Source organism: Rhinoraja longicauda, chromosome 1, assembly GCF_053455715.1.
Source record: "Rhinoraja longicauda isolate Sanriku21f chromosome 1, sRhiLon1.1, whole genome shotgun sequence".
Lineage (NCBI taxonomy): Eukaryota > Metazoa > Chordata > Chondrichthyes > Rajiformes > Arhynchobatidae > Rhinoraja > Rhinoraja longicauda.
Genome location: NC_135953.1, coordinates 53,355,895 through 53,378,633, shown reverse-complemented (window position 1 = coordinate 53,378,633; position 22,739 = coordinate 53,355,895). Strand labels below are relative to the sequence as shown.

General features: G+C 39.8%; 1 protein-coding gene across 5 annotated transcripts in view; it reads right to left on the bottom strand.

The window, feature by feature from the left end:
• Positions 1–22,739, bottom strand: part of rnf180a (ring finger protein 180a) — a 113,940-nt gene that overhangs the window by 74,079 nt on the left and 17,122 nt on the right. For 3 of the 5 annotated variants that reach the window (XM_078397394.1, XM_078397431.1, XM_078397422.1), the window contains exons 2-4: positions 6,395–6,540; positions 3,532–3,674; positions 1,060–1,140 (exon numbers count right to left, since the gene is read on the bottom strand). In XM_078397394.1, the coding sequence (XP_078253520.1) occupies positions 1,060–1,140; positions 3,532–3,627 (177 nt within the window). In that variant the 5' untranslated portion in view covers positions 3,628–3,674; positions 6,395–6,540. Of the gene's footprint in view, positions 1–1,059; positions 1,141–3,531; positions 3,675–6,394; positions 6,541–10,440; positions 10,520–22,739 lie in introns of those variants that run through there. The other 2 variants (XM_078397413.1, XM_078397403.1) reach the window with 2 other exon arrangements.

Genomic DNA, 22,739 nt, shown 5'->3' with positions numbered 1-22,739 from the left:
CAATTTAAGTGCTTCAAAATAGCCCAGTTTAAAATAGGGTCCAAATAACTTTTCCCCCTCGGGTGAGGAAGATCCTCACCACTTCCGTTTCATACTATGTGACTCTAGACTCAAAGTCTCGATGATGAAAGAAGTTATAAGAATTTTAATTCAGAACAAACAGTATCTCCACCACCGACACCTTTGAAAAGTGTTTTATTCCCCAAAGATAGAGGCTTCTAAAACTGGAGGGCATAGGGTAAGACATGAGGGGAGAGATTTAAGCAGGACCTCAGGGGCAGTCCTTATCTGGAATAAGCTGCCAGATGAAGCTACTTAAGCCTCAGTAGACGGTCATAAATTATGGTTTCTAAAAGACCTTTGAACATATATACATATTGATATAGATATGAAGGGATTAGGGAACTATGGGCCAAATGCAAGCAAATGGGACACGCCCAATATGCCAACTTGCTTGGCATGGACACCGTGTTTTGAAAGACCTGCTTCCGTGCTCTACAGTTCCATGACTATAGAGCAACAGTAATAAATAAGGATGGTAAAAAAAAAGTTATGTGGTTGGTGCCGTTGGGTTTCTGGTCAAACGGTCCCAAACAAGATCATGTTCAATGGATGCCAGGGGTAGGTGGTCTGCCTCACTTTTATCGACTTATCAACCAAATTGAATGCAATTTAGATCTGAGAGACACAGGAGATGGTAGATGCTTGAATCTTGCACAAAAATCAAAGTGCTGGTGGAAATCAACGAGTCAGGTAGCAGCTACAGACAGAATGAATAGATTCCATTTCAGGTATGAAAAAGGGTTCTGACCTGAAATACATCTGTCCATTCCCTCCAGATGCAAAGCATTCATTTCAAACTAATGCACAAGTACAATCCATTCTGCTCACATTGTCTGTGTCGAACATGCTGCCATGTTAAACGTATCTCGTTTCCCTGCATGTGAGCTATCTCCCTCCATTCCCTGTGTATCCATAATCCTATGTAGAAGGCTCCAAATGGAAACTTTTCTGCTATATGTTTCCTACATTCAATATTTTAAATTCATCATTATTTACCTTTTCTATCGCTTTTCTTATCCACTCTGGAGCAGTCTCTAAATTCACATGCCAAATTGTACAGTTGATTTGCCCAGCATTCTAAAATAAAGAAAAATTAAATCTGTAAAAAAATAAAGGCCATTTAATTTACTTCACCGTAAAGAAGGCAAGAAACTTACAGCAAACAGAAGTTAGAAGAAGCTATGAAACATTGAGTCTGACATGTCTATCATCTCGTTGAGAGGATTGTAACTGAAGATTTCTCTTCTAATTCTCTCCATTTTGGTTCTGAAGACTAAAATGGGAGTTGTAAGTTAAAATATGAAGAAAAAGAGAGGAACTTCCCTTACTGGTGAACGGAGTAAATGAGCGGATGAAAGAAAAGAGATGACATTAGAAACTGTTGCAGAGTAGAAACAGATGGAAGTGCTGGCGTTGCCCGATCAGGAGAGGAGAATCGGATGCTCAGGGGCTCAGCAAGCCCATTTCAGAAATAACCAAAGAACCATGGAAACACAACAATATGGGAGGCTTCTGTTTGGTCCATCGTATCCATGTCTGTTGAAAAAGAGCTCACCAGCCTAATCCCACCTTCAAGCAATAAAATGGAGATACAAGATGCTGCAGATACTAGAATCAGTCCATAGACCATCAGGTCATTAATCTTCAAGTACGTATCCTAATTTTGCTTAATTGTGATGAAGACATTTCCTCTACCCTCTTTCAGACAGTGAGGACCAGAGTCTCCTAGGTTACCGTATTACCCCTTAGTAGATCTCTAATCCCCCTACTAATTATTTTAGCTCTGGCTTCTGTTTTATCTCAGTTATGTCTCCTCTTCGTTTTCAAACTCCTCCATTAAAATATGAATCAATATTATAAAAAGCAAGACGTGACTGCTTGTAAACCCATTCTTGATAGAGTTCCACTCATGAAAGTATTGGTGAATTATTACCCTCTAATATTTGCCATTGTGCCAATTCTTGGATCAAACTTGTCATTCTTGCATGACCCATTTACTATTTTGAACTACCTCCCATGCAGGTCCTTGCCAAAACCCCTGATAAAAATAAGGTGGGCTACCACAAATATATTATTCTCAGCAACCTTCCTTATTGATTCCTCAAACAATTTAATCAGTCAGGATATAACAAATTCATGTTGATTATCCTGGATTAATCTGTGCCTTTCTAAACAAAGATTTATATCGTATGTTAAGCAGTGTAGATAATTTGTTCACCACAGTGGTTAAGATCACTGGATTGTAAACTGAATAGACTGAAATTACTTGGATTATCTCAGCCTCTTCTTTTTTGAATAATGGCATAATATTAAGATGTCTAATGTAAAATATTACACCTCGGTTCCATGGATGTGGTATGTGTTGAAGAGCAAATGGAAATGTGCTTGAGAGTAAAATAGTGTAATGCATTTATTTCAAAGAGTTTAACATTAATAGAGTAATTTATGCTCACGCAAACAGCACTGATAGCATGGGTAGCTTTCGATTAATCTGCCTTGCAGGCACCATTTGCATTTCTGCGTCCTTGGCAAAGGCCCTTTCTGTGTCTCCCCAAAGATATATATATATATATTTATATATTATATACACTCTCTCTCCCCCTCATCCGGGAGGTCCTCGGCTCTTCATATTCCCCACTTCTATGTGCACATCAGCAGATGAAGCAAGATCAGTAGATGTTTGTTTAGTCTATTCAATGTTCTGCACCCAATTATACCCAGCCATATCTTGTTCACCACACTCTAAATCAATGTTGTCGCATGGTAGTCCAAGGAATCATTAGTCAACCCTTTGCTTACAATATCCTCCAGCATGACAACAGGATTGAAAAGTTGTCGTCAAGTCTCATGTTTTGCACTTCTGTTATTTTTAAACAATCTGGGATACGTTTTATCTAGACTTGGTGATTTGTTCATTTTCAAAAAATGACAAACCCTTTTATACTTCCTCGTTTATCTTGCTTTTCCTACCTAATATTTTACATAGATTCCTCAGCAACATCCCCCTTTTTCTGTGACAAAGGTACAAAAAGTTCATTTGGAAGATTACCCATATCGTCCACCTCCATCATTGTTTTCTTAAATAACTATGCTAAATCTAATTTAATTATAATTTCTAACACAAAAATTGCTTCGCCATTAATAATCCTTCCATCCACACAGCTTCATATAGAAATGGGAGCAAGCGAAGGGCAAGTGGCCCTTTAAGCCTTCAACTGTATTCAACAAGATCAAGGCTGTTATCTTACCTCATCTTCATTTACTTTATCTATCTGGATATATTTTTGATTCCTGTAGCATTCAAACTTCTACTAATTTTAGTTTTGAATGAAATGAACAGCTGAACATTCACAGCCCTCCAAGACAGTAAAAACAAAATCAAGTAAAATCCTAAAGCTGAATTTCTCGAGATATATGTATTGCCAGCTTATGATACGTGGCATTTGCGTTACTAAAGATGAATTGTACCTGTGTTTTGGATGGCTCTATCCCTTGTGAAAGGGACAAACTACCAGCATCCAATACCAATCGTCGACATTTCCAGCATCGTAGAATGCCTTCCATTTATGAATTCTAAGCAGATCATCATATGCCTGGGAGATAATAATGAGCTTGAAATAATTACAAATAACAGTCATTAGAAATAATTAAAAGGTAAAGCTTAAATTGAACATTCTGCAGATATGAGAAATCAAAGTTGCATTAAACCAAATCATAACACTAATTTTGGTGACAACATACAAATTTGAAATGTCTGAAAATTTACTTTTTATCATGTCGTTAGAATTTATGTTCACAATACCAATACAATCAGCTAAAAATTGCAAATGACAACTTAATAAACTTGTAACTAATATCTTGCAGAAAATTTATAATTAACAATGAAACTAACCATTCATGAAGCATCTGCGATATTTAAGAGATTTGCTCCTGTTAAAATTTTCCTTATTCATTAAATATTATTGTAGTCAAAAATCATCAGAGGGGCCATTATTTAAAGCAATGCAATTTTTAAAAAAAGTAACGTCAAGAATAAGCTCTGGTAGAATCAATCTTGAAACTTTGTCACAAATATGGAACATCTGAAACTCAGATACACCCCACAGGCTTTGCTATAACACTTCAACCAACACGTCGTAGATTTCAGAACTTTATTCACAATATTTATCTGTTCATGAAAATAACAATTTTCATTCATGAATACATCTTTATTATGAATTAATATTTGAATTAAGAACGTGCACGTAGGTGTTCAGTTGCAGTACTTTTTCATTCCTAATAACAGCTTTAGAGTTATTTAGAGATAGTGGAAAGGCATTGGAATGTCAGGAGGTTAATTGTTACCACAGGATACTCCTTCTCCAATCTGTTCTTGTAGCACAATATTTATGTGGCTGGTCCATTTGAGTTCCTCATCAATAGTGTGCCCAGAATGGTGTTGGCAAGAGAGCCTTAGTGATGGTAGTGTTAAATATCAAGCATATGTGGTTAACATTTTTCTTGCTGTAAATGATTATATGGTCATTGTCTGGAAATTTCCCTTGAATACCATCAATTTTTGATTTTATCAGGAACCCTGTTGCCTCAATGATGAAACAGGAGTACTATCTTTTTCGTCACTGCTAGGGTTTAGCTGTCTAGTTAAAGTTTATATCAGAGCTTGATAATCTCAGTGGCTAAGTGATACTCATTAGCAATTCTGTGCCTGAATACTCTGTGCATTCACCCTATCTATTCCCCTCATGATTTTGTACACCTTCATAAGACATTCCCTCAGCCTCCTGCCCTCCAAGGAATAAAATCTTAGTCTGCCCAACCTCTCTACAGCTTAGCCCCTCACTTCCTGGCAACATCCTAATATTTTCACTGCACTATTTCCAGCTTAATAACATCCTTCCCGTTGCATGGTGACCAGGACTGAACAGAGCTCTCCAATTGTGACCTCACGAACATCTTGCACAACTGTACCATAACATACAATTGTTTATAGTCACCACCCAGACTGATGAGGATCAATGTATCAAAAGCCTTCTTGACCACCCTATCTAACTGTGACTCCACTTTCAGAGAACCATGTACCTGTACTCCCAAATCTCTCTGCTCAACACTCCCCAGGTTCCTGCCGTTCACTGTGAAGGACCGGCACTGGTTTGACTTCCCAAAATGGAACACTTTGCACTTATCTGCATTAAACCTCATTAACTATTCCTCAGTCTACTTGCCCAGCTGATCAAGATCCTGCAGTATTTTTTTATAACTATCTTCACTATTTACAATACCATCCACTGTAGTGTCATCTGCAAACTTACTAATCATGCCTTGCACATTCTCATCCAAAACATTGATATAAACCACAAACAGCACTGGACCCAGCACTGATCCCTGAGGCACAGCACGAGTCACAGGCCTCCAGTCTGAAAAACACCCTTCCACCATTACCCTCCGCTTCAATCCATGAAGCCAATTCTGTTTCCAGTTGGCTAGCCCTCCCTGAATCCCATGCGATCTAACCTTCCAGAGCAGCGTACCATGCGGAATCTTATCAAATGTCGTGCTGAAGTCCATAAAGGCAATGTCTGTGACCTTGACCTCATCAACCTTTTCAGTTACCTCTTCAAAATCTCAATCAACTTCGTAAGACATAAATACCCACTTACAAACCCACGTTGACTATCCCTGTAGGAAAATAATTGCAGATGCTAGTTCAAATCGAAGGTATCACAAAATGCTGGAGTAACTCAGCAGGTCAGGCAGCATCTTGGAGAGAAGGAATGGGTGAGGTTTCGGGTCAAGACCCTTCTTCAGACACGACCCGAGTCGGGTCTCGACACTAAATGTCACCCGTTCCTTCTCCCCAGAGACACTGCCGGTCCCGCCGAGTTACTCCAGCCCTTTGTTTCTATCCTCAGTGTAAACCAGCATCTGCAGTTCCTTCCTACACTTGGAGTACAGAGGTGTAATGGTTATGTAGGAAAATAACTGGAGATGCTGGTACAAATCGAAGGTATCACAAAATGCTGGAGTAACTCAGCAGGTCAGGAAGCATCTTGGAGAGAAGGAATGGGTGACGTTTCGGGTCAGTCCCTGCCTGTCCAAATGCATGTATATCTAATCCCTCGGAATCCTCTGCAGTAACTTGCCTACCACAGATGTTAGGACCACTGGTCTAGTTCCCAGGCTTCTCCTTGCAGCCTTTCTTAAATAGAGGCACAACATTAGCCACCCTTCAGTCTTCTGGCACTTCACCCGTGCCTAATGACGAAAAGACCACATCAGGAGTAACAAATAAAGTATACTAAATTGGAAAGTACAAGTAAATCACTGGCTTTACCTGACATTTTCATTTGGGGATTTGGATGGTGAGAAGCAAGAAGGTAAAATTGCAGGTGTTGCATTTCCTGTCATTGCATTGGAAATTATCAGAAGTCGTCGACAGTTTGGTGTTGTTCAAGGAACAGTCCTTTCTAAAGCTGGAAGCTGAAGGGAAGGAAAGATATGTTAGGTGGAGGCATCATTGGAAGTATTAGAGGTGGCAAAATTCTACGTTTAATTGCACATATACAATAGAAAGATGTTTTCATCTGATGTCCATATAAATAACAGCAAGCTTTGATTGTTTTCATAATTAGGACTAATCTCCTTTTACCTAGAGTCAGCACTCTGGTCTGGGTCCACAGTCTATTTTACAAAATCAAAAACCTCCTGGAATTCAATGGCATTATCTACACGTTGGCAGGACTTCCACTATCACAATGGAGTTGTCACCCTAAAAAGTCTCTTAAAACCTGGACTGCTGGCAAAGTCCTAACCTCTAGCTTTACCAACTCAAAACTACAACATAGAGTACGGAAACAGATCTTCCATGCCAACTCATCCAGGCCTGACTAAGATACCCCATCTAAGCTAGTCCCATTTGCACGTTTCTCTCTAAACCTATCCTATCCATGTACTGTTTAAAAGTCTGTTAAATGTTGTATCTGCCTCAACTACTTCCTCTGGCATCTCGTTCTATATACCCACTACTCTCTGTGTGAAAAAGCTGAACAGGTAAATGTTGCCTCCCAATAAATCTTCCCCTCTCATCTTAAATCTGTGCCCTCTGGATCTTTGGTAGACTGAAGAAGGGTCTCGGCCCAAAATGTCACCCATTCCTTCTCTCCAGCGATGCTGCCTGTTACTCCAGCATTTTGTGTCTACCTTTGATTTAAACCAGCATCTGCAGTTCTTTTGTACCCCTCTAGATCTTTATTCTCCTATCGAGGAAAAATACATTTTTTGCATTCACCCTATCTATTTTCCTTATGGTTTTATAAACTTCTACATGTTCATCCTTCAGCGTCCTGCACTCCAAAGAATAAAGTCTTAGCCTGTCCAATCTCTCACTATAGCTCAGGCCTTCAAATTCTGGCAAAATTCTCGTAAATCTTCTCTGCACTCTTTCCTGTTTAATGGCATCTTCCAACAGCAGGGTAACACAATACTCCAAGTGCGGCCTCACTGACGTCATATGGGATAGGAGCAGAATTAGGCCATTTGGCCCATCAAGTCTACTCTGCCATTCAATCATGGCTGATCTATCTCTATCTCCTAACCCCATTTTCCTGCCTTCTCCCCATAACCTCTGACACCCGTACGAATCAAGAATCAATCTATCTCTGCCTTAAAAATATCCACTGACTTGGCCTCCACAGCTTTCTGTGGCAAAAAATTCCACAGAATCACCACTCTCTAACTAAACAAATTTCTCCTCATCTCCTTCCTAAAAGAATATCCTTTAATTCTGAGGCTATAACCTCTAGTCCCAGACTCTCCCACTAGTGGAAACATCCTCTCCACATCCACTCTATCCAAGCCTTTCACTATTATGTATGTTTCAATGAGATCCCCCCCTCATTCTTCGAAACTCCAGCGTGTACATGCCCAGTACATCCTCATTCCTAGGATCATTCTTGTAAACCTCCTCTTGATCCTCTCCAGAGCCAGCACATCCTTCCTCAGATATGGTGCCCAAAATTGCTCAGAATATTCCAAATGAGGCCTCCTAAAGCCTCAACATTACATCCCTCTTTTTGGAAAAATAAACCCTCTTGAAATAAATGCTAGCATTGAGTTTGCTTTCTTTACTCCCGATTTGATTTGCAGATTAACTTTTTGGGAATCCTGGACCAGCACACCCTTTGTACCTCCGATTTCTGGATTCTCGCCCCATTTAGAAAATAGTCAACACCTTTATTCCTACTACCTAAATGCATGACTCCACACTTTGCTACACTATATTAAATCTGCCCACTCTCCCAACCTGTCCACATCCTTCTGCAGAGTCCCTGTTTTCTCTGCATCACCTGCCCTTCCACCTATTTTCGTATCATCCGCTAACTTGATCACAAAGCGTTCAATCCCCTCGTCCAAATCATTAACATACAATGTGAAGAGTAGCGGCCCCGGCACCGACTCCTGCGGAACTCCGTTAGTCACTGGCAGCCAAACAGAAAAAGCCCCCTTTATTGCCACTCTTTGTCTTCTGCCATCCAGCCAACCTACTATCCAGGCTAGTATCTGCTTTTTTATACCACGGGCTCTCATCTTCCTTAGCAGCCTCACATGTGGCACCTTACCAAAGGCTTTCTGAAAATCTAAGTAAACAACACCTATGTCTCTCCTTTGTCTGCCCTGCTATTTACTTTGTCAAAGAATTCTGGCAAATTTGTCAAGCAGGACCTCCCCATCACAAAGCCATGCTGACTTTGGCCTATTTTATCGAGAACTTCTAAATACTCCGTAACCTCATCCTTTATAATGGACTCTAAAATCTTACCAACCACCAAGTCAGACTAACCGGACGGACTATAGGTCCCACTATTCTGCTTTGCTCCCTTCTTGTGCAGCGAGGTAATATTGACAATTTTCCAATCATCTGGGACCTCTCCTGTCTCTAGTGATCCTTGAAATAGCACTGTCAATGCCTCCACAATCTCTAAAGCCAACTCTTTCAGAACCCTAGGGCTAGCAAACCTGCCTGCCAGATTGTTGGTCTCCCTCCAGTTAAGGTGCAACTCGTCCCTTTTGTACAGGTCACCCCCGGCCCAGAAGAGATCGCAATGGTCGAGAAAACTAAATCCCTGCCCCCTGCACCAACTCCTCAGCCACACATTCAGTTCCCCTATCTCTCTGTTCCTATCCTCACTAGCACAAGGTACTGGAAGCAAACCAGAGATAACCCAGGACGTCTTGTGCAACTATAACATAACATCCCAACCTGTATACATAATTCCCTATCAGATGAAAGTCAACATGCCAAGAGCTCTCTTCACCACTCCATCTACCTGGGACTCCACTTTCAGGGGATTATGTATGTGCTCGTTGATCCATACACTCTACAACATTCCCCAGATCCCATTGTGAAGGCCCTGCCCTGGTTTGACTTCCCAAGAGGCCACACCTCAAGGTCTTTTAATTAAACACCATTAGATTGTTTAAATATTTAGAAACATTCAAAACTTTAAGTGATATAAGTAATGTATAAATTATCAAAAATGATTAACAATCTAAAAAATAATTACAACACAAAATACTGTTAAAAAATGTTTCCCCCTTTATTATTCTTATCTAAGCCTCAGATAATGAACTAACTATTAGTGATAATGAATATGCCTGCCAGATGGTATTCGTCCAATATTTCATTGCTGGAAAAAGAGTGCTGCAATTAACTAGTGTGCACGGTTCTGCCATTCCCTTGCAAAGAAGGCAGCCAACAGTATCTTATGCAGACTCTTATTTTAAGTTTCCAAGGCTGCCTGTGCTAACTTAAATAAAAATGTGTGAGAACACACATTGACGAGTTATTGGTGATACGAGACAAGAGGCCTTCTGTTTGTGAAACTTGGAAAAAAAAAGAGTAGTGAGTGGGAAATGCTGCCAAGCCCAATTTAGAGTCTGCCTTTCCTTTTGTAAAATATGCCACATGTTTATAACAGCAACACCTTTCTTACAGGTTCATCTGAGAATAAAAAAATAATGAATAATGATTCACAAGAAATGCAACAACTTCTGAAGAAAGGCCTGATTTAAACATGTATAATTAAATGCAACTTTCTCTATTGCTAAAAATGTTATAAAGGAATGATGCCTGCTAAATCTTATGTATTCTATATAATTTTTAAACAATAAGAAACTGCAGCCTGAATCGATATGCCACACACCCACACAATCTTGGCTGTCTTTTCATTAATGAACAGGATTGCTTCCAATAATATCCTAATTGTCTAGTCACGTGGACACAAAAGATCTATTAATATTTTCTTCATTTGCCGAGGAAATTTTAATAGTGCTCTAGTAACATCAACTAACGCAACCAAAACTGATTAATTGGTCACTCACCCCAATGCTTTTTTCCCCTACTCGTTGTATATGTTCAATTTTCTGGGTAGCTATAACAGAAATAATTATTGGCCAAATGTTTCCGGTTCTATTGACAATCGGTGTCCATTGTGATTCGACTCCAAAACTGGCAATAATTTCAGGATATTTGTGAATGTCGTGAGGGGCAGATACTAGCATTGATAGTCGGTTGGCTGGATGGCAGAAGAGTGGCAATGAAGGGAGCTTTTTCTGTTTGGCTGCCAGTGACTAGCGGAGTTCCGCAGGAGTCGGTGCCGGGGCCGCTACTCTTCACATTGTATGTTAATGATTTGGACGAGGGGATTGAAGGCTTTGTGGTCAAGTTTGCGGATGATCCGAAAATAGGTGGAGGGGCAGGTGATATAGAGAAAAAAGGGACTCTGCAGAAGGACTTGGACAGGTTGGGAGAGTGGGCAGATTTAATATAGTGTAACAAAGTGTGGAGTCATGCATTTAGGCGGTAGGAATAAAAGTGTTGACTATTTTCTAAATGGGGCGAGAATCCAGAAATCGGAGGTGCAAAGGGACTTGGGAGTGCTGGTGCAGGATTCCCAAAAACTTAATCTGCAAGTCAAATCGGTAGTAAAGAAAGCAAACTCATTTATTTCAAGAGGGCTCATTTTCCCAAAAACAGGGATGTAATGTTGAGGCTTTATAAGGCCTCATTTGGAATATTGTGAGCAATTTTGGGCACCATATCTGAGGAAGGATGTGCTGGCTCTGGAGAGGGTCAAAAGGAGGTTTACAAGAATGATCCTAGGAATGAGGATGTACTGGGCAGGTACACACTGGAGTTTCAAAGAATGAGGGGGGGGATCTCATTGAAACGTACAGAATAGTGAAACGCTTGGATAGAGTCAATGTGGAGAGGATGTTTCCACTAGTGGGAGAGTCTAGGACTAGAGGTTATAGCATCAGAATTAAAGGACATTCTTTTAGGAAGGAGATGAGGAGAAATTTCTTTAGTCAGAGTGGTGATTCTGTAGAATTTTTTGCCACAGAAGGCTGTGGAGGCCAAGTCAGTGGATATTTGTAAGGCAGAGATAGATTGATTCTTGATTCGTATGGGTGTCAGAGGTTATGGGGAGAAGGCAGGAAAACCATAAGGAAAATAGAAAGGGTGAAGGCAAAAAAGTAGTTTTCCTAGGATAGGAGAATAAAGATCTAGAGGGTAGGAAAGAACTGCAGATGCTGATTTAATTCAAAGGTAGACACAAAATGCTGGAGTAACTCAGCGGAACAGGCAGCCCATCGCTGGAGAGAAGGAATGGATGACATTTTGGGTCGAGACCCATCTACAGTCTACCAAAGATCCAGAAGGGAAGTGATTTAAGATGAGAGGGGAAGATTTATTGGGAGGCAACATTTACCTGTTCAGCTTTTTCACACAGAGAGTAGTGGGTATATAGAACGAGATGCCAGAGGAAGTAGTTGAGGCAGATACAACATTTAACAGACGTTTCAACAGTACATGGATAGGATAGGTTTAGAGAGAAACGTGCTAATGGGACTAGCTTAGATGGGGCACTTAGTCGGCCTGGATGAGTTGGGATGGAAGATCTGTTTCCGTACTCTATGTTGTAGTTTTGAGTTGGTAAAGCTGGAGGTTAGGACTTTGAACATAGAACATAGAACATAGAAAATAGGTGCAGGAGGAGGCCATTTGGCCCTTCGAGCCAGCACCGCCATTCATTGTGACCATGGCCAGCAGTCCAGGTTTTAAGAGACTTTTTAGAGTGACAACATTGTGATAGTGGAAGTCCTGCCAACCAGGAGGTTTTTGATTTTGTAAAATAGACTCTGTGGATCCAGACCAGAGTGCTGACTCTAGGTAACAGGAGATTAGTCCTAATTATGAAAAAAAACAAAGCTTGCTGCTATTTATATGGACATCAGATGAAAACATCTTTCTATTGTATATGTGCAATTAAACGTAGAATTTTGCCACCTCTAATACTTCCAATGATGCCTCCACCTAACATATCTTTCCTTCCCTTCAGCTTCCAGCTTTAGAAAGGACTGTTCCTTGAACAACACCAAACTGTCGACGACTTCTGATAATTTCCAATGCAATGACAGGAAATGCAACACCTGCAATTTTACCTTCTTGCTTCTCACCATCCGAATCCCCAAATGAAAATGTCAGGTAAAGCCAGTGATTTACTTGTACTTTCCAATTTAGTATACTTTATTCATTACTCCTGATGTGGGCTTTTCGTCATTAGGCACGGGTGAAGTGTCAGAAGACTGCAGGGTGGCTAATGTTGTGCCTCTATTTAAGAAAGGCTGCAAGGAGAAGCCTGGGAACTACAGACCAGTGGTCCTAACATCTGTGGTAGGCAAGTTACTGCAGAGGATTCCGAGGGATTGGACCGGCAGGGATTGCCAGGACTTGAGGGGCTGAGCTGTAGAGAGATTGGGCAGACTAAGACTTTATTCCTTGGAGCGTAGGAGGCTCAGGGAATGTCTTATAGAGGTGTACAAAATCATGAGGAGAATAGATAGGGTGAATGCACAGAGTATTCAGGCACAGAATTGCTAATGAGTATCACTTAGCCACTGAGATTATCAAGCTCTGATATAAACTTGAACTAAACAGCTGAACCCTAGCAGTGACGTAAAAGATAGTACTCCTGTTTGATCATTGAGGCAACAGGATTCCTGATAAAATCAAAAATTGATGGTACTCAAGGGAAATTTCCAATCAATGACCATATAATCATTTACAGCAACAAAAATGTTAACCACATATCCTTGATATTCAACACTACCATCACTAAGGCTCTCTCGCCAACACCATTCTGGGCACACTATTGATGAGGAACTCAAATGGACCAGCCACATAAATATTGTGCTACAAGAACAGATTGGAGAAGGAGTATCCTGTGGTAACAATTAACCTCCTGACATTCCAATGCCTTTCCACTATCTCTAAATAACTCTAACGCTGTTATTAGGAATGAAAAAGTACTGCAACTGAACACCTACGTGCACGTTCTTAATTCAAATATTAATTCATAATAAAGATGTATTCATGAATGAAAATTGTTATTTTCATGAACAGATAAATATTGTGAATAAAGTTCTGAAATCTACGATGTGTTGGGTGTGTGTTGAAGTGTTATAGCAAAGCCTGTGGGGTGTATCTGAGTTTCAGATGTTCCATATTTGTGACAAAGTTTCAAGATTGATTCTACCAGAGCTTATTCTTGACGTTACTTTTTTTTAAAAATTGAATTACTTTAACTAATTGCCTCCCTGCTGGTTTTTGACTACAATAATATTTAATGAATAAGGAAAATTTTAACAGGAGCAAATCTCTTAAATATCGCAGATGCTTCATGAATGGTTAGTTTCATTGTTAATTATAAATTTTCTGCAAGATATTAGTTACAAGTTTACTAAGTTGTCATTTGCAATTTTTAGCTGATTGTATTGGTATTGTGAACATAAATTCTAACGACATGATAAAAAATAAATTTTCAGACATTTCAAATTTGTATGTTGTCACCAAAATTAGTGTTATGATTTGGTTTAATGCAACTTTGATTTCTCATATCTGCAGAATGTCCAATTTAAGCTTTACCTTTTAATTATTTCTAATGACTGTTATTTGTAATTATTTCATGCTCATTATTATCTCCCAGGCATATGATGATCTGCTTAGAATTCATAAATGGAAGGCATTCTACGATGCTGGAAATGTCGACGATTGGTCTTGGATGCTGGTAGTTTGTCCCTTTCACAAGGGATAGAGCCATCCAAAACACAGGTACAATTCATCTTTAGTAACACAAATGCCACGTATCATAAGCTGGCAATACATATATCTTGAGAAATTCAGCTTTGGGATTTTACTTGATTTTGCTGTGAATGTTCAGCTGTTCATTTCATTCAAAACTAAAATTAGTAGAAGTTTGAATGCTACAGGAATCAAAAATATATCCAGATAGATAAAGTAAATGAAGATGAGGTGAGATAACAGCCTTGATCTTGTTGAATACAGTTGAAGGCTTAAAGGGCCACTTGCCCTTCGCTTGCTCCCATTTTGTATGAAGCTGTGTGGATGGAAGGATTATTAGTGGGGAAGCAATTTTTGTTTTAGAAATTATAATTAAATTAGATTTAGCATAGTTATTTAAGAAAACAATGATGGGATAGGAGAGGTGGTTTTAAATTGGAGCAAGGCCAATTTTATGCAGATGAGAATTGCTTTAACAAAAGTGGACTTGGAACAAACACTTAAAGGCAAATTATTCTTGAAGTAATAGGAGACATTTAAGAGGACAATTCAAGAGCTGCCTGGATGCCAAAGTACATACAAAGTAAGATAAGATCAAATGGGAAAGTATGTGCAGGACGTTAAGAGTCTTTTTTTTACCAGGAAATCTGGAAAAATATTTTAAAACTGTAGGAATGAAACTACATGAAAATATACGGGCAGTAGATTAAAGAATAGCCAAACAACAAGGGGATAACTAAGGAATGAGTGGCCTTAATAGGGATTCCACCTAAAGAGATGGAGGTGGACGATATGGGTAATCTTCCAAATTAACTTTTTGTGCCTTTGTCACAGAAAAAGAGGGATGTTGCTGAGGAATCTATGTAAAATATTAGGTAAGACAAGCAAGGTAAACGAGGAAGTATAAAAGGGTTTGTTATTTTTTGAAAATGAACAAATCACCAAGTCTAGATAAAATGTATCCCAGATTGTTTAAAAATAACAGAAGTGCAAAACATGAGACTTGACTACAACTTTTCAATCCTGTTGTCATGCTGGAGGATGTTATAAGCAAAGGGTTGACTAATGATTCCTTGGACTACCATGCGACGACATTGATTTAGAGTGTGGTGAACAAGATATGGCTGGGTATAATTGGGTGCAGAACATTGAATAGACTAAACAAACATCTACAGATCTTGCTTCATCTGCTGATGTGCACATAGAAGTGGGGAATATGAAGAGCCGAGGACCTCTCGGATGAGGGGGAGAGAGGGAGAGAGGGAGAGAGAGAGAGAGAGAGAGAAAAATAAATAAATATATATATATATTTCTTTGGGGAGACTCAGAAAGGGACTTTGCCAAGGACCCAGAATTGCAAATGGTACCTGCAAGGCACAGTAATCGAAAGCTTCCCATCCAATCAGCGCTGTTTGCGTGAGCATAAGTTACTCTATTAATGTTAAACTCTTTGAAATAAATACATGACACTATTTTACTCTCAAGTACATTTCAATTTTCTCTTCAACACATACCACATCCATGGAACCGAGGTGTAATATTTTACATTACACATCTTAATATTATGCCATTATTCAAAAAGAAGAGGCTGAGATAATCCAAGTAATTTCAGTCTATTCAGCTTACAATCCAGTGATCTTAACCACTGTGGTGAACAAATTATCTACACTGCTTAACGTACAAAATAAATCTTTGTTTAGAAAGGCACAGATTGATCCAGGATAATCAACATGAATTTGTTATATCCTGACTGATTAAATTGTTTGAGGAATCAATAAGGAAGGTTGCTGAGAATAATATATTTGAGGTAGCCCACCTTATTTTTATCAGGGGTTTTGGCAAGGACCTGCATGGGAGGTAGTTCAAAATCGTAAATGGGCCATGCAAGAATGACAAGTTTGATCCAAGAATTGGCACAATGGCAAAAATTAGAGGGTAATAATTCACCAATATTTTCATGAGTGGAACTCTATCAAGAATGGGTTTACAAGCAGTCACGTCTTGCTTTTTATAATATTGATTCATATTTTAATGGAGGAGCTTGAAAACGAAGAGGAGACATAACTGAGATAAAACAGCAGCCATAGCTAAAATAATTAGTAGGGGGATTAGAGATCTACTAAGGGGTAATACGGTAACCTAGAGGACTCTGATCCTCACTGTCTGAAAGAGGGTAAAGGAAATGTCTTCATCACAATTAAGCAGTATTAGGATACGTACTTGAAGATTAATGACCTGATGGTCTATGGACCGATTCTAACATCTGCAGCATCTTGTATCTCCATTCTATTGCTTGAAGGTGGGATTAGGCTGGTGAGCTCTTTTTCAACAGACATGGATACGATGGACCAAACAGAAACCTCCCATGTTGTTGTGTTTCTATGGTTCTTTGGTTATTTCTGAAATGGGCTTGCTGAGCCCCTGAGCATCCGATTCTCCTCTCCTGCTTGGGCAACGCCAGCACTTCTATCTGTTTCTACTCTGCAACAGTTTCTAATTTCATCTCTTTTCTTTCATCCGCCAATTTACTCCGTTCACCATTAAGGAAAGTTCCTCTCTTTTTCTTCATATTTTAACTTACAACTCCCATTTTAGTCTTCAGAACCAAAGATGGAGAGAATTAGAAGAGAAATCTTCAGTTACAATCCTCTCAACGAGATGATAGACTGAATGTATCATAGCTTCTAACTTCTGTTTGCCGTAGGTTTCTTGCCTTCTTTACGGTGAAGTAAATTAAATGGCCTTTATTTTTTAACAGATTTAATTTTTCTTTATTTTAGAATGCTGGGCAAATCAACTGTACAATTTGGCATGTGAATTTAGAGACTGCCCCAGAGTGGATAAGAAAAGAGATAGAAAAGGTAAATAATGATGAATTTAAAATATTGAATGTAGGAAACATATAGCAGAAAAGTTTCCATTTGGAGAATTGATACCTGCTTTATGTACAACATGAAATCAGAAATGGGTCAAATCTAGGCCCCTATGATCATGATCATAAGTGATAGTAGTAGAATTAGGTCATTCGGCCCATCAAGACTACTCCGCCATTCAATCATGGCTGATCTATCTCTCCCTCCTAACAGAGAAGTGGCAGATGGAATATAGTATTTCAAAATGTGGAGTCATGCATTTTGGTAGTACGAATAAAGGCGTAGACTATTTTCTAAATGGGTAGAGAATCCAGAGATCGGAAGTGCAAAGAGATTTGGGAGTGCTGGTGCAGGATTCCCAAAAAGTTCATCTGCGAGTCGAATCGGTAGTAAAGAAAGCAAACGCAATGCTAACTTTTATTTCAAGAGGGCTAGGATACAAAAACAGGGATGTAATGCTGGGGCTCTATGAAGGTGCCGAACAGGCCGCATTTGGAATATTGTGAGCAATTTTGGGCACCATATCTGAGGAAGGGTGTGCTGGTTCTGGAGAGGGTCCAGAGGAGGTTTACAAGAAATACCCAGGGAATGAGTGGGTTAACATAGGATGAGCATTTGACAGCACTGGGCCTACACTTGCTTTGGTTTTGAAGAATGAGGGGGGACTTCATTGAAATGTATTGAATAGTGAAAGGCTTGGATAGAGTGGATGTGGAGAGGATGTTTCCGCTAGTGGGAGAGTCTAGGACTAGAGGTCATTGCCTCAAAATTAAAGGACGTTCCTTTAGGAAGGAGATGAAGAGGAATTTATTTAGTAGAGGGTGGTGAATCTGTGGAATTCTTTGCGTAGCAGGCTCTGGAGGCTATGTTAATTGATATTTTTAAGGCAGAGATAGATAGATTCATTAGTACGGGTATCAGGGGTTATGGGGAGTAGAGAATAGGGTTAGGAAGGAGAAATAGATCAGCCATGATTGAATGGCGGAGTGGACTTGATGGGCCGAATGGCCTAATTTGGCTCCTATCACTTATGACCTTATCAATGTTCAGTTTGATACAAGAAAACCCTGCATCTCAGACCTCCTCTAACAGTGTACTGCTTTACATCTTTTTTCTATTGCCATCAAGGAAGTCAGTTGAGTTGATGATTCAAGAACACGCACTATTTGCTGTGAAATATTGAAATTGTAGTAATTCAGTGTATGAAGGCTAAGCTTTGTTTAAAATTGTGCATTAAATCACAATTACCTCTTAACAAACTTTCTGGCCCCAACAAACTAATTGTAATTCCCAAATATCAATATTTCAAAAATGTTGTAAGTTTGTATTCGAGTTCCTATTTCAACCATATATGCAAATTCTAACTTTTTAAATAAAATCCTGTGCAAACATTTAAGATATCAGAAAAAAAAATCTATTTCACCCTTTTTTCCGTTTTGGCATGTTGAACAGCTTGACGACATCACAGCTTCTGAATGCAAATAAACTCATGAAACTGGAAAATTACAGCAACTGATCCTGAAGAGGATACAACACCGCTCAATGTTAGTGGGCAGCTGTCCTTGATGCAAGTGGCTAAATGCCACTGTTTCACCATTGACTGCAAAATGCAGGCAGCTCTCAAGTTGTGTTATTACTTTATATTCAGAGCATTCCTTGCCTATTTCTGGATGCACATAGACCTGCTGTTCATTTCTAAAATTATGCACTCGTCTTCTTTTAATTGCTATTTATTTCTACATGAATTCATTTCATCCACTTTCAATTAAATAAATGTCAAATCAAAAATGAAAATAGAGTCACGCAGGCTTTGCATAAAAATAGCAAAATTGGTTTTCTTTGCTTGAACTCCATGTTCTGAAATAAGATTTGACATCTAATGGACCTAGTATGCTTTGCAAAAATAATATCTAAGTTATGAATATAAGCCAAAGTTATGTTGTATGTATTGCCCAAGCTAGTATTATTCCTTTTGTACTTTACCCTTTATGTTTCTATTAAACACAGGCATTTTGCCTCCTTCAGACCTCCCAACATTTGATTTTACAAATTCAGAATTTTGATGTCCAAAATTCAGAATTTTGATGTCCAAAATTCAGAATTTTGATGTCCAAAATTCAGAATTTTACATCAAAATTCATAATATGGCGCGTAATGCAACTTTCCAGTAAAAAAAAGTATGCACGCCAAATGCGCATTGCGATACATTCATGTGTGAAAAACGACTATTATTTCCAACAATCTGTAGTTCTTGGACTACATGTACAATGTCAGGCCTATCATGAGTATATTCTGCTATTTATAGAAAGGTTATTGAACAGAAATACTTTTCACAACACAAAGAAAAAAATGTTTTGTTTTGTTTTCTCTATTTTGCTTTTTCCTTACACAAAATGTATGGCTAAGTTATGAAGAAAGAGTTTCATTTAAAACTGCACATACCTAAATTCATTGAAGACATACTTGCTCCAGTGGTCTTCAACAGCAAATCACAACAGTCCATGTCCCCTCACCCCCCACTACCCTCCTCACTACCCTCCTCACTACCCCCACTACCCTTCCCCCCACTCCAACCCCCCTCCCTCTACCCCCACTCCCGACTCCCTCCTACTCCCCCTTTCCCCCCCTTTCCCGCCCTACTCCCCTCCCCCCTTTCCCCCCACTCCCGCCCTCCTCTCCCCACCTTTTCCCCCCACCTCCACTCCCCCCTTCACCGGACCCTCTGACACCTTCACCCTCCCCCTCCCCGTGCTCCCGCTCTCACCCGCTCTCACCCGCTGCTCCCTCTACCCCGAATCTCTCCCCCTCCCACTCTCTCTCTCCCCAGTCTTCGCCCCCACACACTCTCTCCCCTCACTCTCTCTCCCCCCCCCACTCTCTCTCCCCCCCCCCACTCTCTCTCCCTCCTACTCCCCCTCCCACTCTCTCTCTCTCTCCCCCCCACTATCTCTCCCCCCCCTCTCTCTCCCTCTCTCCTCTCTCCCCCCCCCCCCCCCCCCCAGTGGTGGTCACTGTATTTTTTCTGTTTTATAAATAATTGTATACCTACGGTGTATATATATTCCAATCATTCAAGCTCTTTTTAAAAATTGAATATTATTTATTTGTTGCCATATAAACCTAATGTAAACTAACTTAATCTAACCTAACCTAGTTTAACCTTTCCTAATCTAATTTAAAGTAACCTAGTCTAAACTTTTTTGAGTTCATTAAATATATCATATCATATCATATATATACAGCCGGAAACAGGCCTTTTCGGCCCTCCAAGTCCGTGCCGCCCAGTGATCCCCGTACATTAACACTATCCTACACCCACTAGGGACAATTTTTACATTTACCCAGCCAATTAACCTACATACCTGTACGTCTTTGGAGTGTGGGAGGAAACCGAAGATCTCGGAGAAAACCCACGCAGGTCACGGGGAGAAAGTACAAACTCCTTACTGTGCAGCACCCGTAGTCAGGATCGAACCTGAGTCTCCGGCGCTGCATTCGCTGTAAAGCAGCAACTCTACCGCTGCGCTACCGTGCCGCCCAATAAAACTCACACTTCTTATTTTTTCCAATGGCCCGCAGAAATGTGCCAAATGTATAATGTGGCCCTCATGCTGAAAAGTTTGGAGGCCCCTGCTCTGGCACGTCGGAGTTTGAGGAGAGACCTAAGAGAAGTACATCAAATTATGAGATGCATAGATAGGGTAGGGTAGATAGAAAAAGACAGAATCTTTTTTCTCATGGTGAAAACGTCAAAGCCTGGAGGGCAGGTCTTCAAAATCAGAGAGGGAAAGTTTAAAGGGGATGTGTGGGGCAAGATTGTTTACACAGAGAGTGCAGCTCAACTGGGACATGCTGCCAAGGATGGTGATGGAAGCAAACATAATAGTGGCATTTAAGAGGATTTCTGAAAGGCACTTGGATATGCAGGGAATGGAGGCAGAGAGATCAGTTTAGCTTGGCATCATGCTTGGAACAGAAGGGCCTGTTCTTGTGCTGTTCTATGTCCTATGTTACTTCTTATAATACTGGACTTAATTGCCCATTCATTCAGATGCATTCTCAATTTTCTTGATGATGATGATGATGATGAGAATAATTAATCCAGTAACTATCATTATATTAACAATTAATTTACAATTTTAATGTTTCAGTTCCCTAATGCAATAACATCTGATAAACTAGGTCAATCACAAAGCAGAGCAAAGCTAGCTCTTGTATATGACATTGATTCTGAAATATTAGGCTATTCGTAACATTCAAAAGATGATGCATTAAAAATAAAGTTTGGTTAAGGAAGGTTAGATTCATAATAGTCAAAATCTGTCAACGTATAAAAGCTGTAGGAAATGAACCTGCAGATGCTGGTCTAAATTGAAGGTAGACACAAAATGCTAGAGTAACTCAGCGGGTCAGGAAGCATCTCAGGAGAGAAGGAATGGGTGACATTTTGGGTGGAGACCTGCAACAAGAGCTGTAAGCCGACAGGGGGAACAGAGCAGCCAGCCACGACTTGTATGCAAAATAAGTACAGCCTGGTATGTTCATCTTCTTGTTTGTACAACTACTTCAATAAACAACTAATTAAACTGGAAAAAACATCTTAAAGATCTCTCTGTTGGGGTTTGCTCCCACTCCCACTATAGTAATGGCAATTAGAAAAGAGTTTACTGGAAAAGACTGATGTTGCCATTACATTTTAAGTAAGAACTTTAGAGCCGGCTTTAAGTAAGAACTGACTCTATGAGGGAAATTTAAGTAAGAACTTGCTCTGTGAGTGAGACTGGAGCTTGTGAATCAACTGGACAAAACAAGAATTGTTTTATTTCACAAGCCTGAGGCCCAATCCTACAGACTGGACAAGGTCAGCACCTGCATTAATCTCACTAACGGAGATTGGAAACTTCGAAAGCCAATCGCGCAGGAAAAATGAGTACAGCATTAAGCTTTATTGGAAAAGCTATATATCAGAAGCTGTATTGTAAAATGGCTGCTGTAATGGAATGCTGAGAACAAAGAAGTGACCTTGAGCATCGCATGATATCAGTTGTTTTGAATACTTGTGCTGATACCACATTACGTCAACACGTCTTAAAGGGATAGTGTACAAGTATGTCTGTGGTTAGATCTGATGTTCGGCCACAAGGTGGCGATATCAGAAAAGATTCTGAAAAGGAAAAGAGGATTATCGAACTCACTGCCAAGGGCTTGGAATCGCTCATTGGGAAGCACCAGAGAGGAAAAATTCAAGATATAAACAAGCTGCCAAGTTAATGGAAATGATGAAAGAGCTCATTAAATCAAGTGAAAATGTAAATGAAGTACAATCTAACCTGATTCAATTAAGCCAGCTCCGTGATGAAATCAAAGATTACGAGGCATTGGTAAAGTTATCACTGCCTAAAGATGAACTCGAAAAGCAAAATCAGTGGATTCACCAAACAGATCAGAAGATGTGAAAGCATTGCAAGCGTTCTCACTGTTCCTTAGAGGTTGTTGCAATGCAATGGAACATCTCACCAATATGGAGGAAATGAATGTCGCTTCCAATATGAAGACTATCCTAAAACTGCCTTACAAGCTCAGAGACGAGTGGAGGGATAAGGCATGTAAGCTACAGGAAGAGCTTGGACGTCGAGCAAGATTTTCTGACCTGGTAGATTTTC